Raw genomic sequence first — 19,899 nt, forward strand, 5'->3', positions numbered from 1 at the left:
GGTGGCACGTATAGCCATATCAGTGGGCACGCGAGCTCAGCTCTGGTGTGCATGTGCACACCAGACAGCTGATTTTCGGGCCTTCTGGGCCCACCAGAAGTAGGGAAACAGGCGCTGGAGGGCCTCAGGGTGGTGGTGGGGAAGGCCCATTTTTCTCTCTCACCTACCTCCACAGCCTCTCTAGGAGTCTTGTGGGGGCCAAAAATGGCCTTCCTCCCCCCGGAGGTCTTCTGGAGGCTGAAAAAGACCCATTTGCCAACTTCCGGTGGGACTGGAGGGCCTGTTTTTTGCTGTCCCCAGCCTCCAGGGCCTCTCCAGGGGTCTGGGGAGGGTGAAAATATCTTTCCCCACTCCCCCAGAGGTAGTGTAGAGTCTACATTATATTTAGGAAAGGTATCTCCTATAACAGCCTCCTCCAAGGTGGCATCTCCAGACGTATTGGGACTCCAGCTCCCCAATTGCCTAGCTAGCATATCTCCAACTTTTTTTTAGAGGACAGAACAGTAATCATTTTCTGTTTTGGATTCCAAATGCATTAGGAGACCTGTAGAGAGCCCAGGACCACTGATGATTCAAAAGACCAGTGATTGTTTCTGAAGCAGCAACTCGGGGGAATCTGTTTTCTTTGCCAACATTCAGAATTGGGGTCTTTTTTGAATCCCAGATGTTTCCAATGAAGAGAAAGGAATGGCTGTTTTGGCTGTATCTGTTTGGCAAGCTTTTCAAAGGCACCTAGATGGCCACGGTTGATCTAGATGGCTTCAGCAAGGCAACGTCTTCAGATCTACTTAATGATGGATGAAAACGTCCATCTCTGCAGCGAACATTTCCAGGGGAACCCCCGTGTGGCAGTTACTTATTCACCCAACACTTCCGACTGCATCGTTGCAAAACAAGTTGATGACATTTACCTACCCTGTAAGAAGTCCACCTTCGGAAGCCCTTCGGGTGAGACTTAACTTATGCAAATCGGCCATTTCTTTTAGCGTCTCTGCTGAATAAAGACCAATTGGGTTGTTATATTGCCTGGCCGGGCTCAGCTGGTGCTGCGCTTTATTGCCGTCAGTAAAGATTGTGCCAGTTTTCAAACCTAAGTCAGATTTTGCTGGCGAGAGGTCAGGGGTCACAGACTGAGAGGAGGACATGGAAGACCTAAAGCTGGCACTCATTAAGAAGGAAGAGCTCTGTGACACACTGGTCTCTTGTCTGCTGAGGTAGCCTGAATGTGCACCATTGCTGGCTAACATGCTATTCTTGAGCCCCACTGAGGTGCTATTTAGAGGACTGAAGCTCCCTCGGTCGCCACTGATTGTCGAGACTGAATCCTGTAGAAGCAAATATGCAGGCGAAGGAAGGAAAGACGGGGGAGGGGGAGAGAAAGGAAGAAAGAAAGGAAAACGATCATAACATTCATGCAGAAAGGAAAAAATCCCAGCTCTGGCATTCTGCATTAAGCAGTAAGGCTGCCAACCATTTATTTTAGCAAAAAATATGCAGGTATTTTATATTCCGAGCTGTCAGGATAGAATCGATTGGCTCAGAAATCCAAACACAGTAAAGCCACTGAGGACCATTCCAAACAAAAGCTGGAATATATTGCCGTTCACAGACAAGCAGAGGCAATCACTCAGTGTGGATATATCGTTTTACTGGTGATATATAGCCTGGTTGGCAACTTTACATACAGGTAGTCCTCAATGTACAACACTTCGTTCAAAATTACAACAGCACTGAAAAAAGTGACCTCTGATCCTTTTTCACACGTACGACCGTTGCAGCATCCCCACGGTCACGAGATCAACTGACTCGCATTTATGACGATGACAAGGTCCTGGGGTCACAGGATCCCCTTTTGCGGCCTTCTCACAAGCAAAGTCAACGGGGGAAAGCCGGATTGACTTAACCTCTGCAGGGATTCACTTAATAACTATGGCAGGAAAGGCCGTAAGTGGGGCAAAGCTCAACAAATGTCTCGCTTAGCCACTAGAAATTTGGGGCTCAACTGTGGTTGTAAGTCGAAGACTACCTGCATTAGTCATTGGCATCCAAACAAATAAGCAACTTCAATAGACTTGCATTAGTCAAGCACAGATATTAACTTTGCCTCTTCCCGAAGAGGAATGTTAATAAATCTCCCCCAAACAGCTGCTATTACATTAGTTATGTAACAGGTCGTCCAGTGTGATTGCCATTTTGTTTCCCTGGACAAGAGAGTGGACATTTCAAGAAATCGGGATGGCTGGGCAGTATTTGCATACATGACGATGCAATGAATGAGGAAAGGAAAGGAAAGGGCAAACGTGTTTATAGCTGGTCTCTACAGACAGTAGTGGCCAAAATTGTGGAAACCTTTTGAGAAAAGTGTATTTTTGAGGTTTGAGGCTAATAACGCCACTTTTTTTTTTGGAGTTTCAAGATAATCCTATTCCACTGCTGGAATGGCCTGGGAATAGCCCAGAGCTTAACCCAATTGAAAATCTATGGCACTAACTAAAGAAATTTGTTAGTCAGAAACAACCCAGCAATCAAACCCAGTTAATAGAAGACATCATTCAATTTTGGTTTCACATTATAACAGCTGCAGAACTAAAAGACTTGGTTCACTCCCTGGGAAAACGTTGTAAGGCCATAATTCAAGCTGAAAGTTACCCAACTAAATATTAACTGACATGTGATCATTTTTGTATATCTTATTTTTTTCTACATGTTTCATTTTTCTTCTTTATACTGTAACTGCTATTCTAATAGCAAATCCTTCCTAGAAGGTATTGCATTACATTTTTGATTAAATTATATTTCCATTGATATATTATTTTATGGTACTACTCCAGAAAGAAAGTGGTGTTATTAGCTAGTTTTAGAAAATACACTTTTCCCAAAATTTGGGCCACTACTGTAATTAGTTTCAGCTATAAAGACTGCTGGCAAAGTCCATGCTGGTCAAGGCCATAAAATACGGTGAGCAGAATAGGCTGCAAAGAAGAAGCTATTAATAGATCCGGCCTAGGACATAGCTTTGACTTGAGTCAAGGAAAGAGGGTCATCTACAACACAGGCATTTTGAGTCTGAGTCAGTAATTCTACCCTGGTTACTCCTGATCTTCCTTTACTCTTTGGCCAAAAATATAGAAATTATGATCAGATGGCTTCTTCCCCTGGTCCCTGTTCATGAGGAAAAGGTTTCCAAGGGTGAATTCTATGCTGCAGGAAAAATTCATGTTCATAGCATCATCATCCTCAGAGTTGAAAGAGCCCTGGGAGGTCTTCTAGTCCAACTGCTGCTCACAGGAAAACCCATACCATTTCAAATGAATGGATGTCCAATTTCTTCCTAAAAACCTCCAGTGATGAACACTTACAACTTCTGGTGGCAAGCTGTCACACTGGTTGACTGTTTCCACTGTCCATTGTTTCTTGTTTTGCCTTCTGGCGCTTTGGAAAATAAATTGACCCCTCTCTTCTTTGTGGAGGCCCCTCAAATATTGGAATATAGGTGGCTCCATCAACCAAACTATTTTTTATAAACTCCCAACATTTAGATTCATGGAGAATTCAGAATGCTGGAATTAAGTTTCTCTCTGTGCTGACTAAAGAAAAAAACAAAGAAAGACACGGGATATCCTGTCTCATCTTTGGTTTTTTAAAAGTCTTTAAACAATGGTAAACCTTCATTTTATCTCAGTGCTTGTATCTCTGAGCCAGAGAATGTATCTATTTAATTGCTCACTCTGAGGGTCTTTTGTACAAGAAGAAGATCAAAAGGATCTTGGTGAGGTAAGTTGAAGGTTATCTTGTCTCTGAAAATAGTCAGAAGTGTCGGCTATCCCACTTTGTGAATCTTCATCCTGATTATTTGTGCAAACATCTATGTCTACTGAGCCACGATGGCGCAGTAGTTAGTGTGCAGTACTGCAGGCTTCTTCTGCTGCCTGCCGGCTGCCTGCAATTTACCAATTCAAAATATCACCAGGCTCAAGGTTGACTCGGCCTTCCATTCTTTCAAGGTTCATTCATTCTTTCAAGGTTCATTCTTTCCAGGCTCAAGGTTGACTCGGCCTTCCATTACATTCCAGTCAGTAAAATGAGGACCCAGATTGTTGGGAGCAATAGGCTGACCCTGTAAACTGCTTAGACAAGGCTGTAAAAGCACTGTGAAGTGGTATATAAGTCTAAGTGCTATTACTATCTTCCTTCCTTCCTCCCTCCCTCCCTCCCCGTGGTTAAAATGCAGCATTGCAGGCTAATTTTCCCATTGCCAGCAGTTTGATCCTGACCGGCTCAAGGTTGATTCAGCTTCCCTCCTTCCGAGGTGGGTAAAAGGAGGACCCGGATTGTTGGGGGCAATATGCTGACTCTGTAAACCGCTTAGAGTGGGCTGCGAAGCACTGTAAAGCAGTATGTAAGTCTATTGCTATTGCTACCCTTCATGGTTCACAGTTAGGCGTTTTCAACTTCGAAAGCTCATCAATTTAGGATAAAGATTTGAAACACAAGGAAGAGAAAGGGCATCATTCTTTGTCTTCCTCTGCTGCTAGTTTTGAAAGTCAGAAATGCACCTATAGCTCCCTTTGCTCTGATCAAGTTTTCACGGAAAAGTTTTATTGAATCTTTTCTAGAGTATCCCTTAGAAATGCTGGTGTTAAATATAATCCCTATTCTCTTCACATTATGCATTTTAATACTAAGATGGCTCTCTCCTTTTGCTTGGCCTTGTTATTATCTCTTATTTAGTGAATTACCTTCAGTTATTTACTGAAGGATTTTTACCCCAACAATCAAGCAAAAAGATCCCAGAAATGCCTAGCTAAGGGGCCAATCTATATGTATAAAAATGGCTCTGTGTGTATGTGTGTGTGTGTGTGTTTGTATGTTCCAGCATAACTCTGGAACACCTTGAGCAATTTCAACCAAATGTGGTACACAGATGACTTACTCTCTGGAAAAAAAATACTGTGGAGGCAAGACACCCCTAACACCCCTTGGGGTGTGTGTGTGTGTGTGTGTGTGTATGTGTGTGTAAAACGCCTGGGCCACTGAAATGAAAAGGAATGAATTATATCTATAGTGTCAAATCACAGTACTTTTGACAGTGTTAATGTGCATTTTGGATTCAAGTTCTGTTAAGATACAGCCTGTTGTGCCTTAAAATGGATTCTACTGTACAGCACAGTGGAATTGCCATGGTAACGGCTTCACAGTACTCCACAAGGGGGGGGTCCCTTTGGTAAGGGGGATTGGTTCTTAAAAAAAAACCCACCCTAGGCCCTCAGTTTCAAGCAAAGAGGACAAGTTGTCAGGGGAGGTGCCTGTTAATGCAGCTGATCACCTCAAAGGCTGTTCTCTGTATTCATTATACAGGGAACAGCCCAAGTTAAAACCCTCTAAATAAAATTATTTTGATTTGACGCTATAGATATAATTCATTCCTTTTCCTGTCTAATACAGGATTGAGATAAATAAATACCCGGGCAACGCCCGGTTATCAGCTAGTATCAAATAAATGGATCCTCTTAGAATTTAGATGAGAAAGGAAGAATCACATGATTCGAAACCCAAACAGAGATTGAGAATATACATTTCCCCATGCTCAATCTACATAATGAGGACGAGTTAATTTATCATGCAAAATCAGTCCACATTACAACGTTCAATGGCTATCAGATTAACTAAAACAGAATTAAAAGGACTGTATTAATTTCAGCTTTCTAGCAAAGTTCCAACTGAGGTGGTCCTTGGAGCTCTCTAAGCTTGCTTGTTTTCTTGCAGATGTTTCATTACCCAAACTAGGTAATGTCATTCCATCTTTTCTTCACTTTGTATAATAGAAACAGTCTGAGATATATTCTCATGGCTATTACTATTCTACTTACTCAAGGCAATCATCTCTTTAAATCAGGGGTCTCCAACCTTGGTCCCTTTAAGACTTGTGGACTTCAACTCCCAGAGTCCCTCAGCCAGCAAAGCTGGCTGAGGAACTCTGGGAGTTGAAGTCCACAAGTCTTAAAGGGACCAAGGTTGGAGACCCCTGATTTAAATGAAGATTTGTTCTGGTAGAGTTTGCCAAAAGGTCCCAAAAGTGCTTTTTTTCCAAAAAGGCAATTGGATTTTCTTTGCACCTTTGTACCTTTGGGACAACCATGACCTGGATGACTATGGAAAATCTCCATAGTTAGTTTGCCAAAATATTGTGAATGGACAAGCTGTAAAATCTCCGAGATACATTTAGAATAGAATAACAGAGTTGGAAGGGACTTGAGAGGTCTTCTACTCCAACCCCCTTCTTAGGCAGGAGACCCTTCACCACTTCAGACAAATGGTTATCCAACCTCTTCTTAAAAACTTCCAGTGTTGGAGCATTCACAACTTCTGGAGGCAAGTTGTTCCACTGATTAATTGTTCTAACTGTCAGGAAATTCCTCCTTTAGTTCTAAATTGCTTCTCTCCTTGATGAGTTTCCACCCATTGCTTCTTGTTCTACCCTCAAGTGCTTTGAAGAATAGCTTGACTCCCTCTTTGTGGCAGCCCCTGAGATATTGGAAGACTGCTATTTAAGAAGAATTAACTCTCTTAAAGCCAGAGAACATAGAGTTTTCAACTTCTCCTATTTTGGTCCTTTACCCAGAAATGTATGAAAACAAGAAAAAGGTCAGCAATTCAACAGGCCCTGTGGTTCAACTGAAAAACAGAAGTCTCCCCACGCTGAAACAGAAAGCAAGAGTTTGTTTCCATAATTGACTTCTTTCTCTTTTTCTCCTCGAGTTTCTCTTCCTCCCAATATTAGAAGAAGATACACTAGATACAACAGCTAACAAAGAGATCCAGAATTCCACAGGTCTTCAAACTTGGCAGCTTTAAGACTTGTGGACTTCAACTCCTAGTCCACAAGTCTTAAAGTCTTACATTGTAAGCTGCCCTGAGTCTTCGGAGAAGGGCGGGATATAAATGTAAATAAAAATAAAAATAAATAAATAAAATAAAATAAAATAAAGCTGCCAAGTTTGAAGACCTCTTTGTAGACAAACGCATGTATCTCTCAAAGATGGGGATTCTTTTGAAGTCTGAGGATATGTTATTGCAAATTAGGAGGAAGAGCGGAGATGGATGGCAATTCTGTCCATTTAGAAGGGCAAAGTAATTTTTGCCGTGTAATACATTACAATATTTTCTCCCACTTAAAGGTCAGTCTCCCTGAATAAAACTTTTACATCCAGAAATGCAACAGAAACAAAGAAATCTGTAAGACATCTACCTTTTGATGAGGGATCACGGGCATGGGAGAATCGATCCTTGGGATGCTTGTTGACATCGGAATTGGACGTTTTGATCTAGCAAGAACAGAAGAAAAAAATCAGTTATTGAGCAGCTGATGATTTTCCACATCTTTGAACCAATTTATTCTAAACCATTGCCAATATTGTCTTTAATCTTTACACCGCCCTTCTAGTTTTACTAATGAATCATCCATCCCCCCACCTTTTAAATCTGGGCACGTGTGCTTAGATCCTTTGTGTTATGTATTAACAGTTGTGCCTTTAAATATTTGAGCGGGAAATCAGCACGTTGCTGATTGGACGAAGCCTCCAGCAGAACTGTATAAAAGGAGAGGTTTTTCCCCCAGCCGGTTGCTGGGTTCACCCTATATTAAAGAGCTGTTGTCACTACCCTGGTCTCCAGCCTCGTTACTTCCCGAACCTAACATTGGCGACGAAGGTGGGATCTCGAGGCTGAGGAGAACCAGAACCGAGCTGAAGCACGATAGACCCGAACCCAGCAAATCCAGGGCAGAAAAGGCGAGATGGCCAGTTACACTCCACCCGCACCGTTCGACCCGGCTAAGGAGAAATGGGAGCGTATATGACCCGTTTGAAAGTTTCCTAGAAGCCAACGAACTGCACGGAGTTCCAGACAACGAAGAGGGCTTATTTCTTAAGCCACTGCGGTCCGGAGGTCATTGATATCGCGGAAGCCCTGGCAGAGCCAACGCCGTTGCAGTCGGTGTCGTGGCCAACTTTACAGACTTTACTGAGAAATCACTTCGCACCAACGCCGTCCAAGTGCGTGCGGCGGTTTGAATTCGGAGGCGAAGGCAGATGGAGGCGAGTCCATAGGTGACTACATGGCCGCCCTAAGAAGGCGTCAAGGACTGCGGATACCGTGACCTAGATGAGGTGCTCCTCGAGCAACTCATCCGAGGTCAAAGACATCCGTTCTGGCGACGGTTGCTAGCAAAGAGCAACCTCACACTGGCCAGCGCTCTGGGCGAAGCCAGAGCACATGAAATGTCATCCCAAGCGGCAGAGACGCTACAGAAACCGGTTCCACAAAGGCGGCGAAGGCAGCGGTGCACCAGGAGGAGGTTCAGACCGAATCCGAAGGTGAAGGCGAGGAAGGGTCTGCCGCACGGAAAAGCGACAAAGGGGACCGAGATGAATCACGGAAGCTGCGGGGTCAACACCAGCGCCAACGCTGCAAATTTAAAGATGCGATATGTCGGAGGTGCGGGAAGAAGGACACCTAGCTCAAGTTTGTCGAGCGGCCCAACCTTCCCGCCGAAAATTCAAATCGGCCAATCAGGCGCGGAATCGGCAAGGCGACCGCGATTGGCTCAAACAAAAAGGCGGATTCAACCAAACAACGTGGTCATAGGCCGCGCCTCGACCAAAGTGGAGAAGAAGATCTTCACCAAACCAAAAATAGAGGGAGTGCGGTGCCGGCTTGAAGTAGACACGGGATCAGCGATCACCATCATGTCCTGGGACACTTTGGCGGAGTCGCTGCCGTCCGTCGCGGCGCCACCTGCAAGCACAAGCGACTACGAGTCCACGACTACCAAGGGAATCGCATCCCTGTTCGAGGGACCACCTCCGTCCGAGTCGAGTACGGCCCTCACAAGAAGACCCTGCCCATCACGATCGTCGAAGGAACTCTGCCCAGTCTGTTGGGACTAGACTGGTTTCGTGCCCTGGGCATGGGAGTGACTGGCATCTACAGAAGTGACTGCAATTTGAAAGACATTCTCTTTAACGAGTTCGAAGATGTCTTCAAGGACTGCCTGGGCAAGTATAAGGGAACCCCTATTTCCTTCAACTTAGACCCCCAGGTAGCCCCCATTAGGCTTAAGGCGAGGAGAGTCCCTTTTGCCCTAAAACCAAAAATCGATAAGGAGCTGGACAAGCTCATAAACCAGGGGATTTTGGTGCCAGTCGATCACGCAAAGTGGGAGACGCCAATCGTCACCCCCATCAAATCGGACGGGTCAATTAGAATTTGCGCTGACTACAAGGCGACGCTTAACAAAGCCTTACAGAAAAGCGTACCGGTTCCGTGGTCCAACACTTATTGCACTCTTTGGGGCAAGGGCAAGTCTTTGCAAAGTTAGACTTGGCCCAAGCCTACCAACAACTGCCAGTAGACGCCCGCACAGCCGAAGCCCAAACGATTGTGACGCACAGGGGGGCATTCAAGTGCACCCGATTGCAATTTGGGGTTAGTGTGGCACCAGGGCTGTTCCAAAACCTGATGGAACGACTACTGCAAGGGCTCCCAGGGGTAGTTCCCTACTTCGATGATGTCCTAATTTCAGGGGAAAACATGGAGGAATTGGGGGAGCGGTTAAGAAAGTTCTTGAGCATTTTCCGGACAGCCGGATTAAAAGTCAAGACAAATAAATGTCAGATAGGGGTCGAATCGGTCGATTTCTTGGGCTACCGGATAGACAAGAAAGGAATTCACCCTACTGAGAGCAAAGTTAAGGCAATTAGGAAGGCTCCAGCGCCCAAAAACAAAGCAGAGCTGCAGGCATTCCTGGGATTGGTTAATTTTTACGCGGTCTTTTTAAAGAACAAAGCAACCGTTGCGGAACCGCTGCATAGGCTCTTAGGGAAAAATACTGTTTGGTCTTGGGAAAGTCAGAAAATAGGGCTTTTGAAGCAGTAAAGAACCTGCTCTCAAGTGATAGCCTGCTCATCCAATATCACGACTCACTACCCCTAGTGCTGGTTTGCGATGCGTCCCCTTATGGGGTGGGGGCTGTACTCAGCCATAGACTTCCAAACGGCACAGAAGCCCCTATAGCGTTCTACTCTAGAACGATGTCCTCCCCAGAGAGGAACTACAGCCAATTAGACAAAGAAGCATTAGCCATTGTATCAGGGGTCAAAAAATTCCATGAGTATGTCTTTGGGCGGAATTTTGAAATCGTGACTGACCACAGACCGTTACTTGGATTACTGGCTGGCGACCGGCCAACGCCTGTGGCACTTTCGCCACGTTTGACTCGATGGACTATATTTTTAGCCGCTTACTCATACAAGCTGCAGCATCGACCGGGAAAAGAAGTGGGGCATGCAGACGCATTGAGCCGATGCCCACTGCCAGGGGCGACCGAAGACCCCACTCCGGGGACACCCATCCTCCTTATTGACTCGTTGGACTCTGGCCCAGTCACATCAAAGGAAGTGGCTCGGGCATCATACCGGGACATTGTGTTAAGGACTGTACTCGGTTGGGTACAGAGAGGGTGGCCCGCTGCGCCGGGCGAACGGTTCAAAGAATTTGTTAAGAAACGTGATGAGCTCTCGGCTCAAGGGGGGTGCCTGTTATGGGGTGATCGTGTAATAATTCCTGTTAAGTTAAGGGGCAAGGTATTGGACCTCCTCCACGAGGTCACCCAGGCATCGTAAGGATGAAGGGTTAGCTAGAAGCTATATATGGTGGCCACTCATGGACGCAGAGATTGCTGAGAGGGTAGGGAAATGCCAAGCTTGCCAAGAGTCCAGACCGCTACCCCAACAGCCCCAGTCAGAGAATGGGAAAAGCCCCAAGGGCCTTGGTCAAGAATCCACATTGACTTTGCTGGCCCCTTTCACGGCCAAACGTTCCTAGTGGTGGTGGACGCATTTTCCAAATGGTTAGAGATCATACTTATGAAGTCCACCACAGCCGAAGCAGTAATCGCAACCCTGCGCCACCTATTCGCAACTCACGGGTTGCCGGACACTCTGGTGTCCGACAATGGGCCCCAATTCACGGCAGCCCAGTTTGAAGAGTACCTGGCAGAGGAAGGCATCCGACATGCCCTCTCTGCACCTTTCCACCCTGCGTCGAATGGCCTTGCAGAGCGTTCCGTCCGGAGCGCTAAGGAGGCATTGTCCAGGCTCAAGCCAGGTGACTGGCAAACAAAAATAGACTTTTCCTAGCCGTCCAGCACAGAACCCCAAGCACAGCCACTGGAAAAGCCCAGCGAATTGCTAATGGGACGGAAACTCCGGTGCCCACTTGACGCTTGAACCCCATTACACACCCGAGGGTTACAAGGGGAGCTAGAAAAACAAGGGAAATGAGCATAGGCGACGGGTGTGGGCCCGAAACTATGGGGACGGCCCGAGTTGGGTCGCGGACAAGTAACAAAAGTAACAGGGCCAAAATCGTACGTGGTAGAGCTACCAGACAACCGAGTGTGGCGGCGCCACATAGATCAGTTAAGGAAACGAATAACTGACCAAACCAAACCAACAGAGACAGGTAATGACCAATACCACTTTGAATCCACAGCTGACAATGACCCGGGGGAGGCGCAAGACTTAGCTGAGGTCCCAGAGTTCCAGCGACGCCATCAGGTCCCGAGGGAAGCAGCAGGAAAATTCAAAATTAATCCAAGGCCGGATGGCCAAGAAAAGAGTCGGCCAATAATCCAGAGCCCGATGGCCCAGAGAAAGAGCTGGGAGGAGAAAACAGCCCCTCCGACCAGCTCAAAACACCACCCAGAACTGAACCGCGCAGGTCAGAAAGAACTAGGAGACGCCCAGGTTATTTGCGTGACTATGTCGAAAAATAACATGTAAATAAATATGTAAATAAGACCAAGTGTTTTCTGGGAGGGGAGGAGTGTTATGTATTAACAGTTGTGCCTTTAAATATTTGAGCGGGAAATCAGCACGTTGCTGATTGGACGAAGCCTCCAGCAGAACTGTATAAAAGGAGAGGTTTTTCCCCCAGCCGGTTGCTGGGTTCACCCTATATTAAAGAGCTGTTGTCACTACCCTGGTCTCCAGCCTCGTTACTTCCCGAACCTAACACTTTGATCCATTCATCTCCTTCTTCCCAACAACACAGGAATTTCATAATTGCAATTAAGAAGAAAGAATTCTATATAAGTGCAAATAAACACATGAAGTCAGAGACTTAAGTTGCAAGAAAATGAGGAGAAGGTGAAGTCTGATATTTCTTTAAATTCAATTGTCCGCAAGGCTATGGAGGAAACACAACTTCATTGGTTGAAAGAAATAACCCACCAGGCCAATGTCCATCATTATCTACTTATTCTTTCCTTTTAGTGGGTCATGATTGGATTGCTCACCCAACAATTACCGGTACCTGCTTAATTTTACATTTAGACCTTCTAATTGTACTAAGCCACAGAGGCTGGGGCACAGAGACAAAATTGGACAATGCTACTCCTCAGAGGCTTCTGAATTCAAAATAAAATAAAATAAAATAAAATAAAATAAAATAAAATAAAATAAAATAAGTATATTAAGGTTGAATGAACATTGCAATATTTATCTTTCTTGGTTTACAGTCAGGATGTCCAGAGGATAGAGTCTAAATGTTTCTTTGAGTATACCATTGCAACTGCTATTTTGACTGGTTTGCCCATCACTCTGTGAATACTCCTAGTTGGAGTTAAGGACTGGTACTAAATTGACCCTCTTCTGATCCTGGGTTTTGAGCTGTAGATGCAGGCAGCTGGTTGGGGTGGGGGGAAGACATGACATGATCATGACATCAACCTGGCTTGTAGCACAAGGCAGCTTTCTGAAGGCAGTAAATTGCAGCTTCTTGGCAAAGCCTTACTCCATTCCTCTTTCTTCCCTTCCCTTTATTTCAAATGCTGCTGTTAATTAACCCAAAGAGGCAATTAATATGGTCCTCATATTTGTAGATGAAATGTGAAAGAACAACTTGCTTGTAAATGCTTTGATGTCTGATTCTGCATTGTTCTCTCTTCTTACAAATAAAGAGGCTCACTTTAGAATTAAATTTGCGTTTCTGGTGTTACATCTACTGTAACTTCTTTCAGTGTCCACTAAGACAAATTCACCCTTTGTCACTCAGATGTAATGACACAAATGCCAAGGTTCCCCCAAACTGGTGTGTATGACACGCTAAACAATGGTTTGCTTAAGCATAACTTAGTGAATACAATGGCTGGTTTTCAAAACCATGGTTCTGCAAAGAGTATAAGATGGATTGTAATAAGATGGGTGTATTTGCGTATATGTTTGAACACGTACACTGACGTAACCAAGCTCCTGGCTGACTAGAGTCATCAAACCAATATGATAACATATTGAACTTCAGGTTCAATGTTCAGCCAAGCCACTTTTGAACTGAAACTTTGAATTTAATATCTGCACAGCCCACGCTGACCCAGGAAATGATCTCACCACATGTCTGGTCAAACGCTTTTGAGAACCACCCTGTGGTACACAAGTGAGACCTAGACCACTTTAATATGCATTCTGTCCAACAAGAAGACTAGCTCAGTGTGCTGGCAAATCCATAGCAATGCAAAGGACAGTTACATATACACTATCCTTCACTGCTATTTAATCTCTATTGGGTACCAATCATGAGTTTATCGGCCTTGTCAAGATTCCTCCACTGAACAAACTTACTTAAAATTTTCAAAACAAGATATCCTGTCTGCCAATAGTTTTGAATCAATTCCAGGGTGCTAGAATTAGAAAGAAATTATTTATTTATTTTATTTATTTATTTATTTAGATTTTTATACCGCCCTTCTCCCGAAGGACTGAGGGCGGTGTACAGCCAAATTTATAAAACAATACAATATACAATTAAAACAAAGACTTAAAACAAGCATATTCCATAAATGGCCGAAATTTAAAACAATCAAATTTAAAACCCTTAAAATTCATAAATAGTAACCCCAATTAAAATTATTTAAGATTAAAAAATTTAAGCCAGTCCCGCTTGAATAAATAAATGCGTTTTCAGCTCACGGCGAAAGGTCCGAAGGTCAGGTAATTGGCGCAAACCAGGGGGAAGTTCGTTCCAAAGAGTAGGCGCTCCGACAAAGAAGGCCCTTCCCCTGGGGGCCGCCAGCCGACATTGCTTGGCGGACGGCACCCTGAGAAGACCCTCTCTGTGTGAGCATACGGGTCGGTGGGAGGCATAAGGTAACAGCAGGCGATCCCGTAAGTACCCGGGCCCTAAGCCATGGAGCGCTTTAAAGGTGGTAACCAAAACCTTAAAGCGCACCCGAAAGACCACAGGGAGCCAGTGCAGACTGCGCAGGAGCGGTGTTACGTGGGAGCAACGTGTGGCTCCCTCAATCACCCGCGCAGCTGCATTCTGAACTAGCTGAAGCCTCCGGGTGCACTTCAAGGGGAGCCCCATGTAGAGAGCATTGCAATAATCCAAACGAGAGGTGACAAGAGCGTGAGTGACCGTGCATAAGGCATCCCAGTCAAGGAAGGGGCGCAACTGGCGAACCAAGCGCACCTGGTAAAAAGCTGTCCTGGAGACGCCCGCCAAATGATCTTCAAATGACAGCCGTCCATCCAGGAGAACACCCAAGTTGCGCACCCTTTCCATTGGGGCCAATGACTCTCCCCCAACAGTCAGCTGTACCGGGGTGCCGGCATCCACAGCCACTCCGTCTTGGAGGGATTGAGCTTGAGCCTGTTTCTCCCCATCCAGATTCGTACGGCTTCCAGGCACTGGGACAGCACTTCGACGACTTCGTTGGGGTGGCCCAGGGTGGAAAAGTACAGCTGCGTGTCATCAGTGTACAGATGGTAACTCACCCCAAAGCCACTGATGACCTCTCCCAGCGGCTTCATATAGATGTTGAACATGAGAGGTGAGAGAATCGACCCCTGAGGCACCCCACAAGTAAGGCGCCTCGCGGTCGATCTCTGCCCCCCTGCCAACACCGTCTGCGACCGGTCAGAGAGATAGGAGGAGAACCACCGATAAACGGTGCCTCCCACTCCCAAACTCTCCAACCGGTGCAGCAAGATACCATGGTCGATGGTATCAAAAGCCACTGAGAGATCTAATAGGACCAGGGCAGAGGAACAACCCCTATCCCTGGCCCTCCAGAGATCATCCACCAACGCGACCAAAGCTTTCTCCATACTATGTCCGGACCAGAAGCCAGATTGGAACGGGTCTAGATAGACAGCTTCATCAGGTACCGGGGAAGCTGCCATGCCACCACACTCTCTACAACCTTCGCCACAAAGTGAAGGTTGGAGACTGGACGATAATTTCCTAAAATAGCTGGGTCCAGGGAAGGCTTCTTGAGGAGGGGTCTCACCACTGCCTCTTTCAAGGCAGCGGGGAAAACCCCTTCCAACAATGAAGCATTTATAATTTCCTGGAGCCAGCCTCGTGTTCACGTCCTGTGTGGCCAGCACCAACCAGGAGGGACACGGGTCCAGTAAACATGTAGTTGCATGTAACCTCCCCAGTAACCTGTCCACGTCCTCGAGAGCCACAGAATCAAACTCATCCCAAACAACCTCAACAAGACGCGTCTCCGTCATCTCTCTTGGATCATCGCAATTTTGGTCTAAACTATCCCGAAGCTGAACGATTTTATCGTATAGATAACCGTTAAACTCCTCAGCACGTCCCTGCAAGGGGTCATCCTGCCCCTCCTGATGAAGGAGAGAGCGGGTCACCTGAAACAGGGCGGCCGGGCGGTTATCTGCCGACGCAATGAGGGTGGAAATGTAAGACCGTTTCGCCTCCCTCAGTGCCACTAGGTAGGTCTTAGAAAAAGACCTAACTAGTGTCCGATCAGCCTCGGAACGGCTAGACCTCCAGGTACTCTCTAGGCATCTTCTCCGGCGTTTCATCTCTCTCAGCTCCTCAGAAAACCAAGGAGCCAATTGAGATCTACGCCGGGTCAGAGGCCGCAAAGGCACGACATGGTCCAAAGCCCCAGCCACGGCCTGTTCCCAGGCCGCAACTAGTTCTTCAACCGTGCCGTGGGCAAGATCCTCAGGGAATGGCCCAAGCTCCGTCAGGAACCTCTCAGGGTCCATCAGGCGCCTGGGACGGAACCAACGCATTGGTTCTGTCTCCCTGTGGTGGTGAGCGGCGGTCCGAAAGTCCAGGCAAAGGAGAAAATGATCTGACCATGACACAGGTTCCCTCACTAAATCTCCTAATTCCAGATCATTAAACCACTGTCCAGAGATATAAATCAAGTCCAGTGTGCCTCCCCCAATGTGTGTAGGGCCATCAGTTACTTGAATCAGGTCCAAGGCCGTCATGGAAGCCTGGAACTCCTGGACCGCCGTTGACGACAAGCCGGCTGATGGCAAGTTGAAATCCCCCATGACCAAAAGTCTGGGAATCTCAACCGCCACTCCGGCAAGCACCTCCAGCAGCTCAGGTAGGGCTGTAGTCACGCAGCAAGGAGCCAGGTACGTGATCAACAAACCCATCTGATTCATATGGCCCCACTTCACAAGGAGGCACAGTGGACTCCCTCAGCTCTAGACTTTCTCTAATCACAACCGCCACCCCTCCACCCCTACCTTGGGTCCTCAGTTGATGGAATGCTCGGAAACCCGGAGGGCACAGTTCAACCAGGGGTACACCCCCTTCTGTGCCCAACCAGGTCTCCGTAATGCCCGTAAAGTCCGCGGCCTCCCTCTGAATTTCTTACTTCCAGGGTGCTAGAATTAGAAAGAAGTTATTTCTTACACACTTCTCTCATATTTTTTTCTTCGCTCATCAAAGTCTCATATTTATTCACTAACATTTGAATGATTAAAAAGATTCGCCATCACAACAAGAAAGATAACCTTTCAAAACTGTTAAATCAGGAGCTTCTTCATTTGCCAACTTGTAAAGTAATAAAGGTGGGATAAAAAAAACTAACAAGTAACAAATAAACTATTCTTTCCTTCACTTATGTATGAATCTGGATGCCATAATACATCATAATATATATTTTAGAAAGATGTGCTGAGCAAATGCATTAGATCTGAAAGAGCAGAGAGATTATCAGATACTGAATCTGTTGTTAAGCCAATCTGTCGAATGTGGTCAATTTTTGTGGTTGGTAATGGTTTATTTATTTATTGAATTTATATTGCTGCCTATTCGCCCATGGTGACTCAAGGCGGCTTACAGAATAAAAGACCCCATTTAAAACAATAAAAACTAACAAAAAGAATCAAATTACAAGGGCGTGCTGAGGAGTTTAACGGTTATCTATATGATAAAATCGTTCAGCTTCGGGATGGTTTGGATCAAAATTGGGTAGATCCAGGCGAGAGGTTCGAGACTCGTCTTGTTGAGACTGTTTGGGATAGTTTTGACCTGGTTACTCCCGAGGACATGGACAGGTTGCTGGGGAGGTTGAATGCCACCACATGTTTACTGGACCCGTGCCCCTCCTGGTTGGTGCTGGCCATGCAGGAGGTGACACGAGGCTGGCTCCGGGGGATTACAAATGCTTCTTTGCGGGAGGGGGCTTTTCCTGCTGCCTTGAAAGGGGCGGTGGTGAGACCCCTCCTCAAGAAGCCTTCCCTGGACCCAGCTGTTTTAGGAAATTATCGTCCGGTCTCCAACCTTCGCTTTACGGCGAAGGTTGTAGAGAGTGCGGTGGCATGTCAATTACCCCAGAACCTGGATGAAACTGTCTATATAGACCCGTTCCAGTCTGGCTTTCAACCCGGATACAGTACGGAGACGGCTTTGGTCGCGTTGGTTGATGATCTCTGGAGGGCCAGGGACAAGGGTTACTCCTCTGCCCTGGTCCTATTAGACCTCTCAGCGGCTTTCGATACCATCGACCATGGTATCCTGCTGCGCTGGTTGGGGAGTTTGGGAGTGGGAGGCACCGTTTATTGGTGGTTCTCCTCCTAGCTCTCTGACCGGTCGCAGACGGTGTTGGCAGGGGGGCAGAGATCGACCCCGAGGCACCTCATGTGTGGGGTGCCGCAGGAGTCGATTCTCTCGCCTCTCCTGTTCAAAATCTATATGGAGCCGCTGGGTGAGATCATCAGTGGTTTTGGGGTGAGGTACCAACTGTATGCTGATGATACGCAGCTGTACTTTTCCACCCCAGGCCACCCCAACGAAGCTATCGAAGTACTGTCCCGGTGTCTAGAAGCCGTACGGGTCTGGATGGGGAGGAACAGGCTCAAGCTTAATCCCTCCAAGACGGAGTGGCTGTGGATGCTGGCACCCCTGTACAGTCAGCTGCAGCCGCAGCTGACTGTTGGGGGCGAGTCATTGGCCCCGATGGAAAGGGTGCACAACTTGGGCATTCTCCTGGATGGCCGGTTGTCCTTTGAAGATCATTTGGTGACCGTCCCCAGGAGAGCTTTTTATCAGGTTCGCCTGATTCACCAGTTGCGCCCCTTCCTGGACCGGGATGCCCTATGCACGGTCACTCATGCTCTTGTTACCTCTTGCTTGGATTACTGCAATGCTCTCTACATGGGGCTCCCCTTGAAGAGCACCCGGAGGCTCCAGTTAGTCCAGAATGCAGCTGCGCGGGTGATAGAGGGAGCGGTTCAGAGCTCCCATGTAACACCCATCCTGCGCAGACTGCACTGGCTGCCTGTGGTCTTCCGGGTGCGCTTTTAAAGCACTCCATGGCTTAGGACCGGGATACTTACGGGACCGTCTACTGCCATCTTGTACCTCCCAGCGAGGTACAAGAGAGGGACTCCTCAGAGTGCCGTCAGCCAAGAGAGGGACTCCTCAGGGTGCCGTCAGCCAAGCAATGTTGACTGGTGGCTCCCAGGGGAAGGGCCTTCTCTGTGGGGGCCCCTACCCTGTGGAACGAACTTCCCCCTGGACTTCGACAACTACCTGACCTTCGGACCTTTCGCCACGAACTTAAGACTTATCTATTCCGTCTTGCAGGACTGGCTTGAATTTTAAATCTTTTAGCTGATTTTATGGGTGTTCAATTTTTATTAATTTTATAGGGTTTGATTGTATTTTAAAATTGGGCCAAATTTAATAAGTTTTTTAATGTCTGTTTTTAGTATTGTATGTGTTGTTGTTGTATTTTATCTTGGCTGTGAACCGCCCTGAGTCCTTCGGGAGAAGGGCGGTATACAAATTAAATTATTATTATTATTATTATTATTATTATTATTATTATTATTATTATTATTATTATTATTATTATTATTATTATTATTATTATTATTATTATTAAATTAATATAGTACAATATAACAAAATCAGCTGAAACACAGCTTCGATCCCAGAGCAGTAACTATATTGAATTCTACTGTATAGTGCAATATTAATGCAATATCAGGGGTTTTCAATTCAATTACATTGAATGTGAAGGATGTGTGTTTTTATATGTATAATGTACACTGAAGATGACATTTAATTTCGTTGTACAAGGTGCAATGGCAATAAAGTAAAGTAAAGTAAACTGAACTAAACTAAACTATCTTCAGTGTAAATCCCAAGGGTGATTGTTCTGTATCTATTGTTTTTGATCTTTTTTTATACTTAATTTTCGTCCCATTTTTTTCACGTTAACTACCAGCCCCACAAAACACTCTCCATTTAGCTTTGTAATTTTTGGAGAGAAGGAAGGCTGAAGTCTAAACAAAGCACTGCTTATTATTTCTATTTTCTACAAACGGCCCAAACTGAGAAGCGTTATTGTAAAGCAAGCAAGCCTGTAAAAACATAGGCAACCACTAGATGGCAGGAAAGGAATGTGTAGAAAACTGGCTTTGTTGCCTTCTAGTGGTTGTTTGGAATTTTGCAGCCCTAATCATTGGAAATGATTTTGCTCGAAGGTCTGAATTAACTGTGCAGCTTTTCTTACTTTTAATCAATATTTATTTCTATATAAATTAGTGTAAA

The 19,899-nt window shown here is 45.9% G+C and overlaps 1 protein-coding gene across 12 annotated transcripts in view; it reads right to left on the bottom strand.

The window, feature by feature from the left end:
* LDB3 (LIM domain binding 3) overlaps positions 1-19,899 on the bottom strand; it is a 161,488-nt gene that overhangs the window by 76,882 nt on the left and 64,707 nt on the right. For all 12 annotated transcript variants that reach the window (XM_058187031.1, XM_058187030.1, XM_058187032.1 and 9 more), the window contains one exon: positions 7,250-7,325. In XM_058187031.1, coding sequence (XP_058043014.1) covers positions 7,250-7,325 — 76 coding nt within the window. The remainder of the gene's footprint in view (positions 1-7,249; positions 7,326-19,899) is intronic.

The sequence above is a fragment of the Ahaetulla prasina genome, chromosome 6 (genome assembly GCF_028640845.1).
Source record: "Ahaetulla prasina isolate Xishuangbanna chromosome 6, ASM2864084v1, whole genome shotgun sequence".
Classification (NCBI taxonomy): Eukaryota; Metazoa; Chordata; class Lepidosauria; order Squamata; family Colubridae; genus Ahaetulla; species Ahaetulla prasina.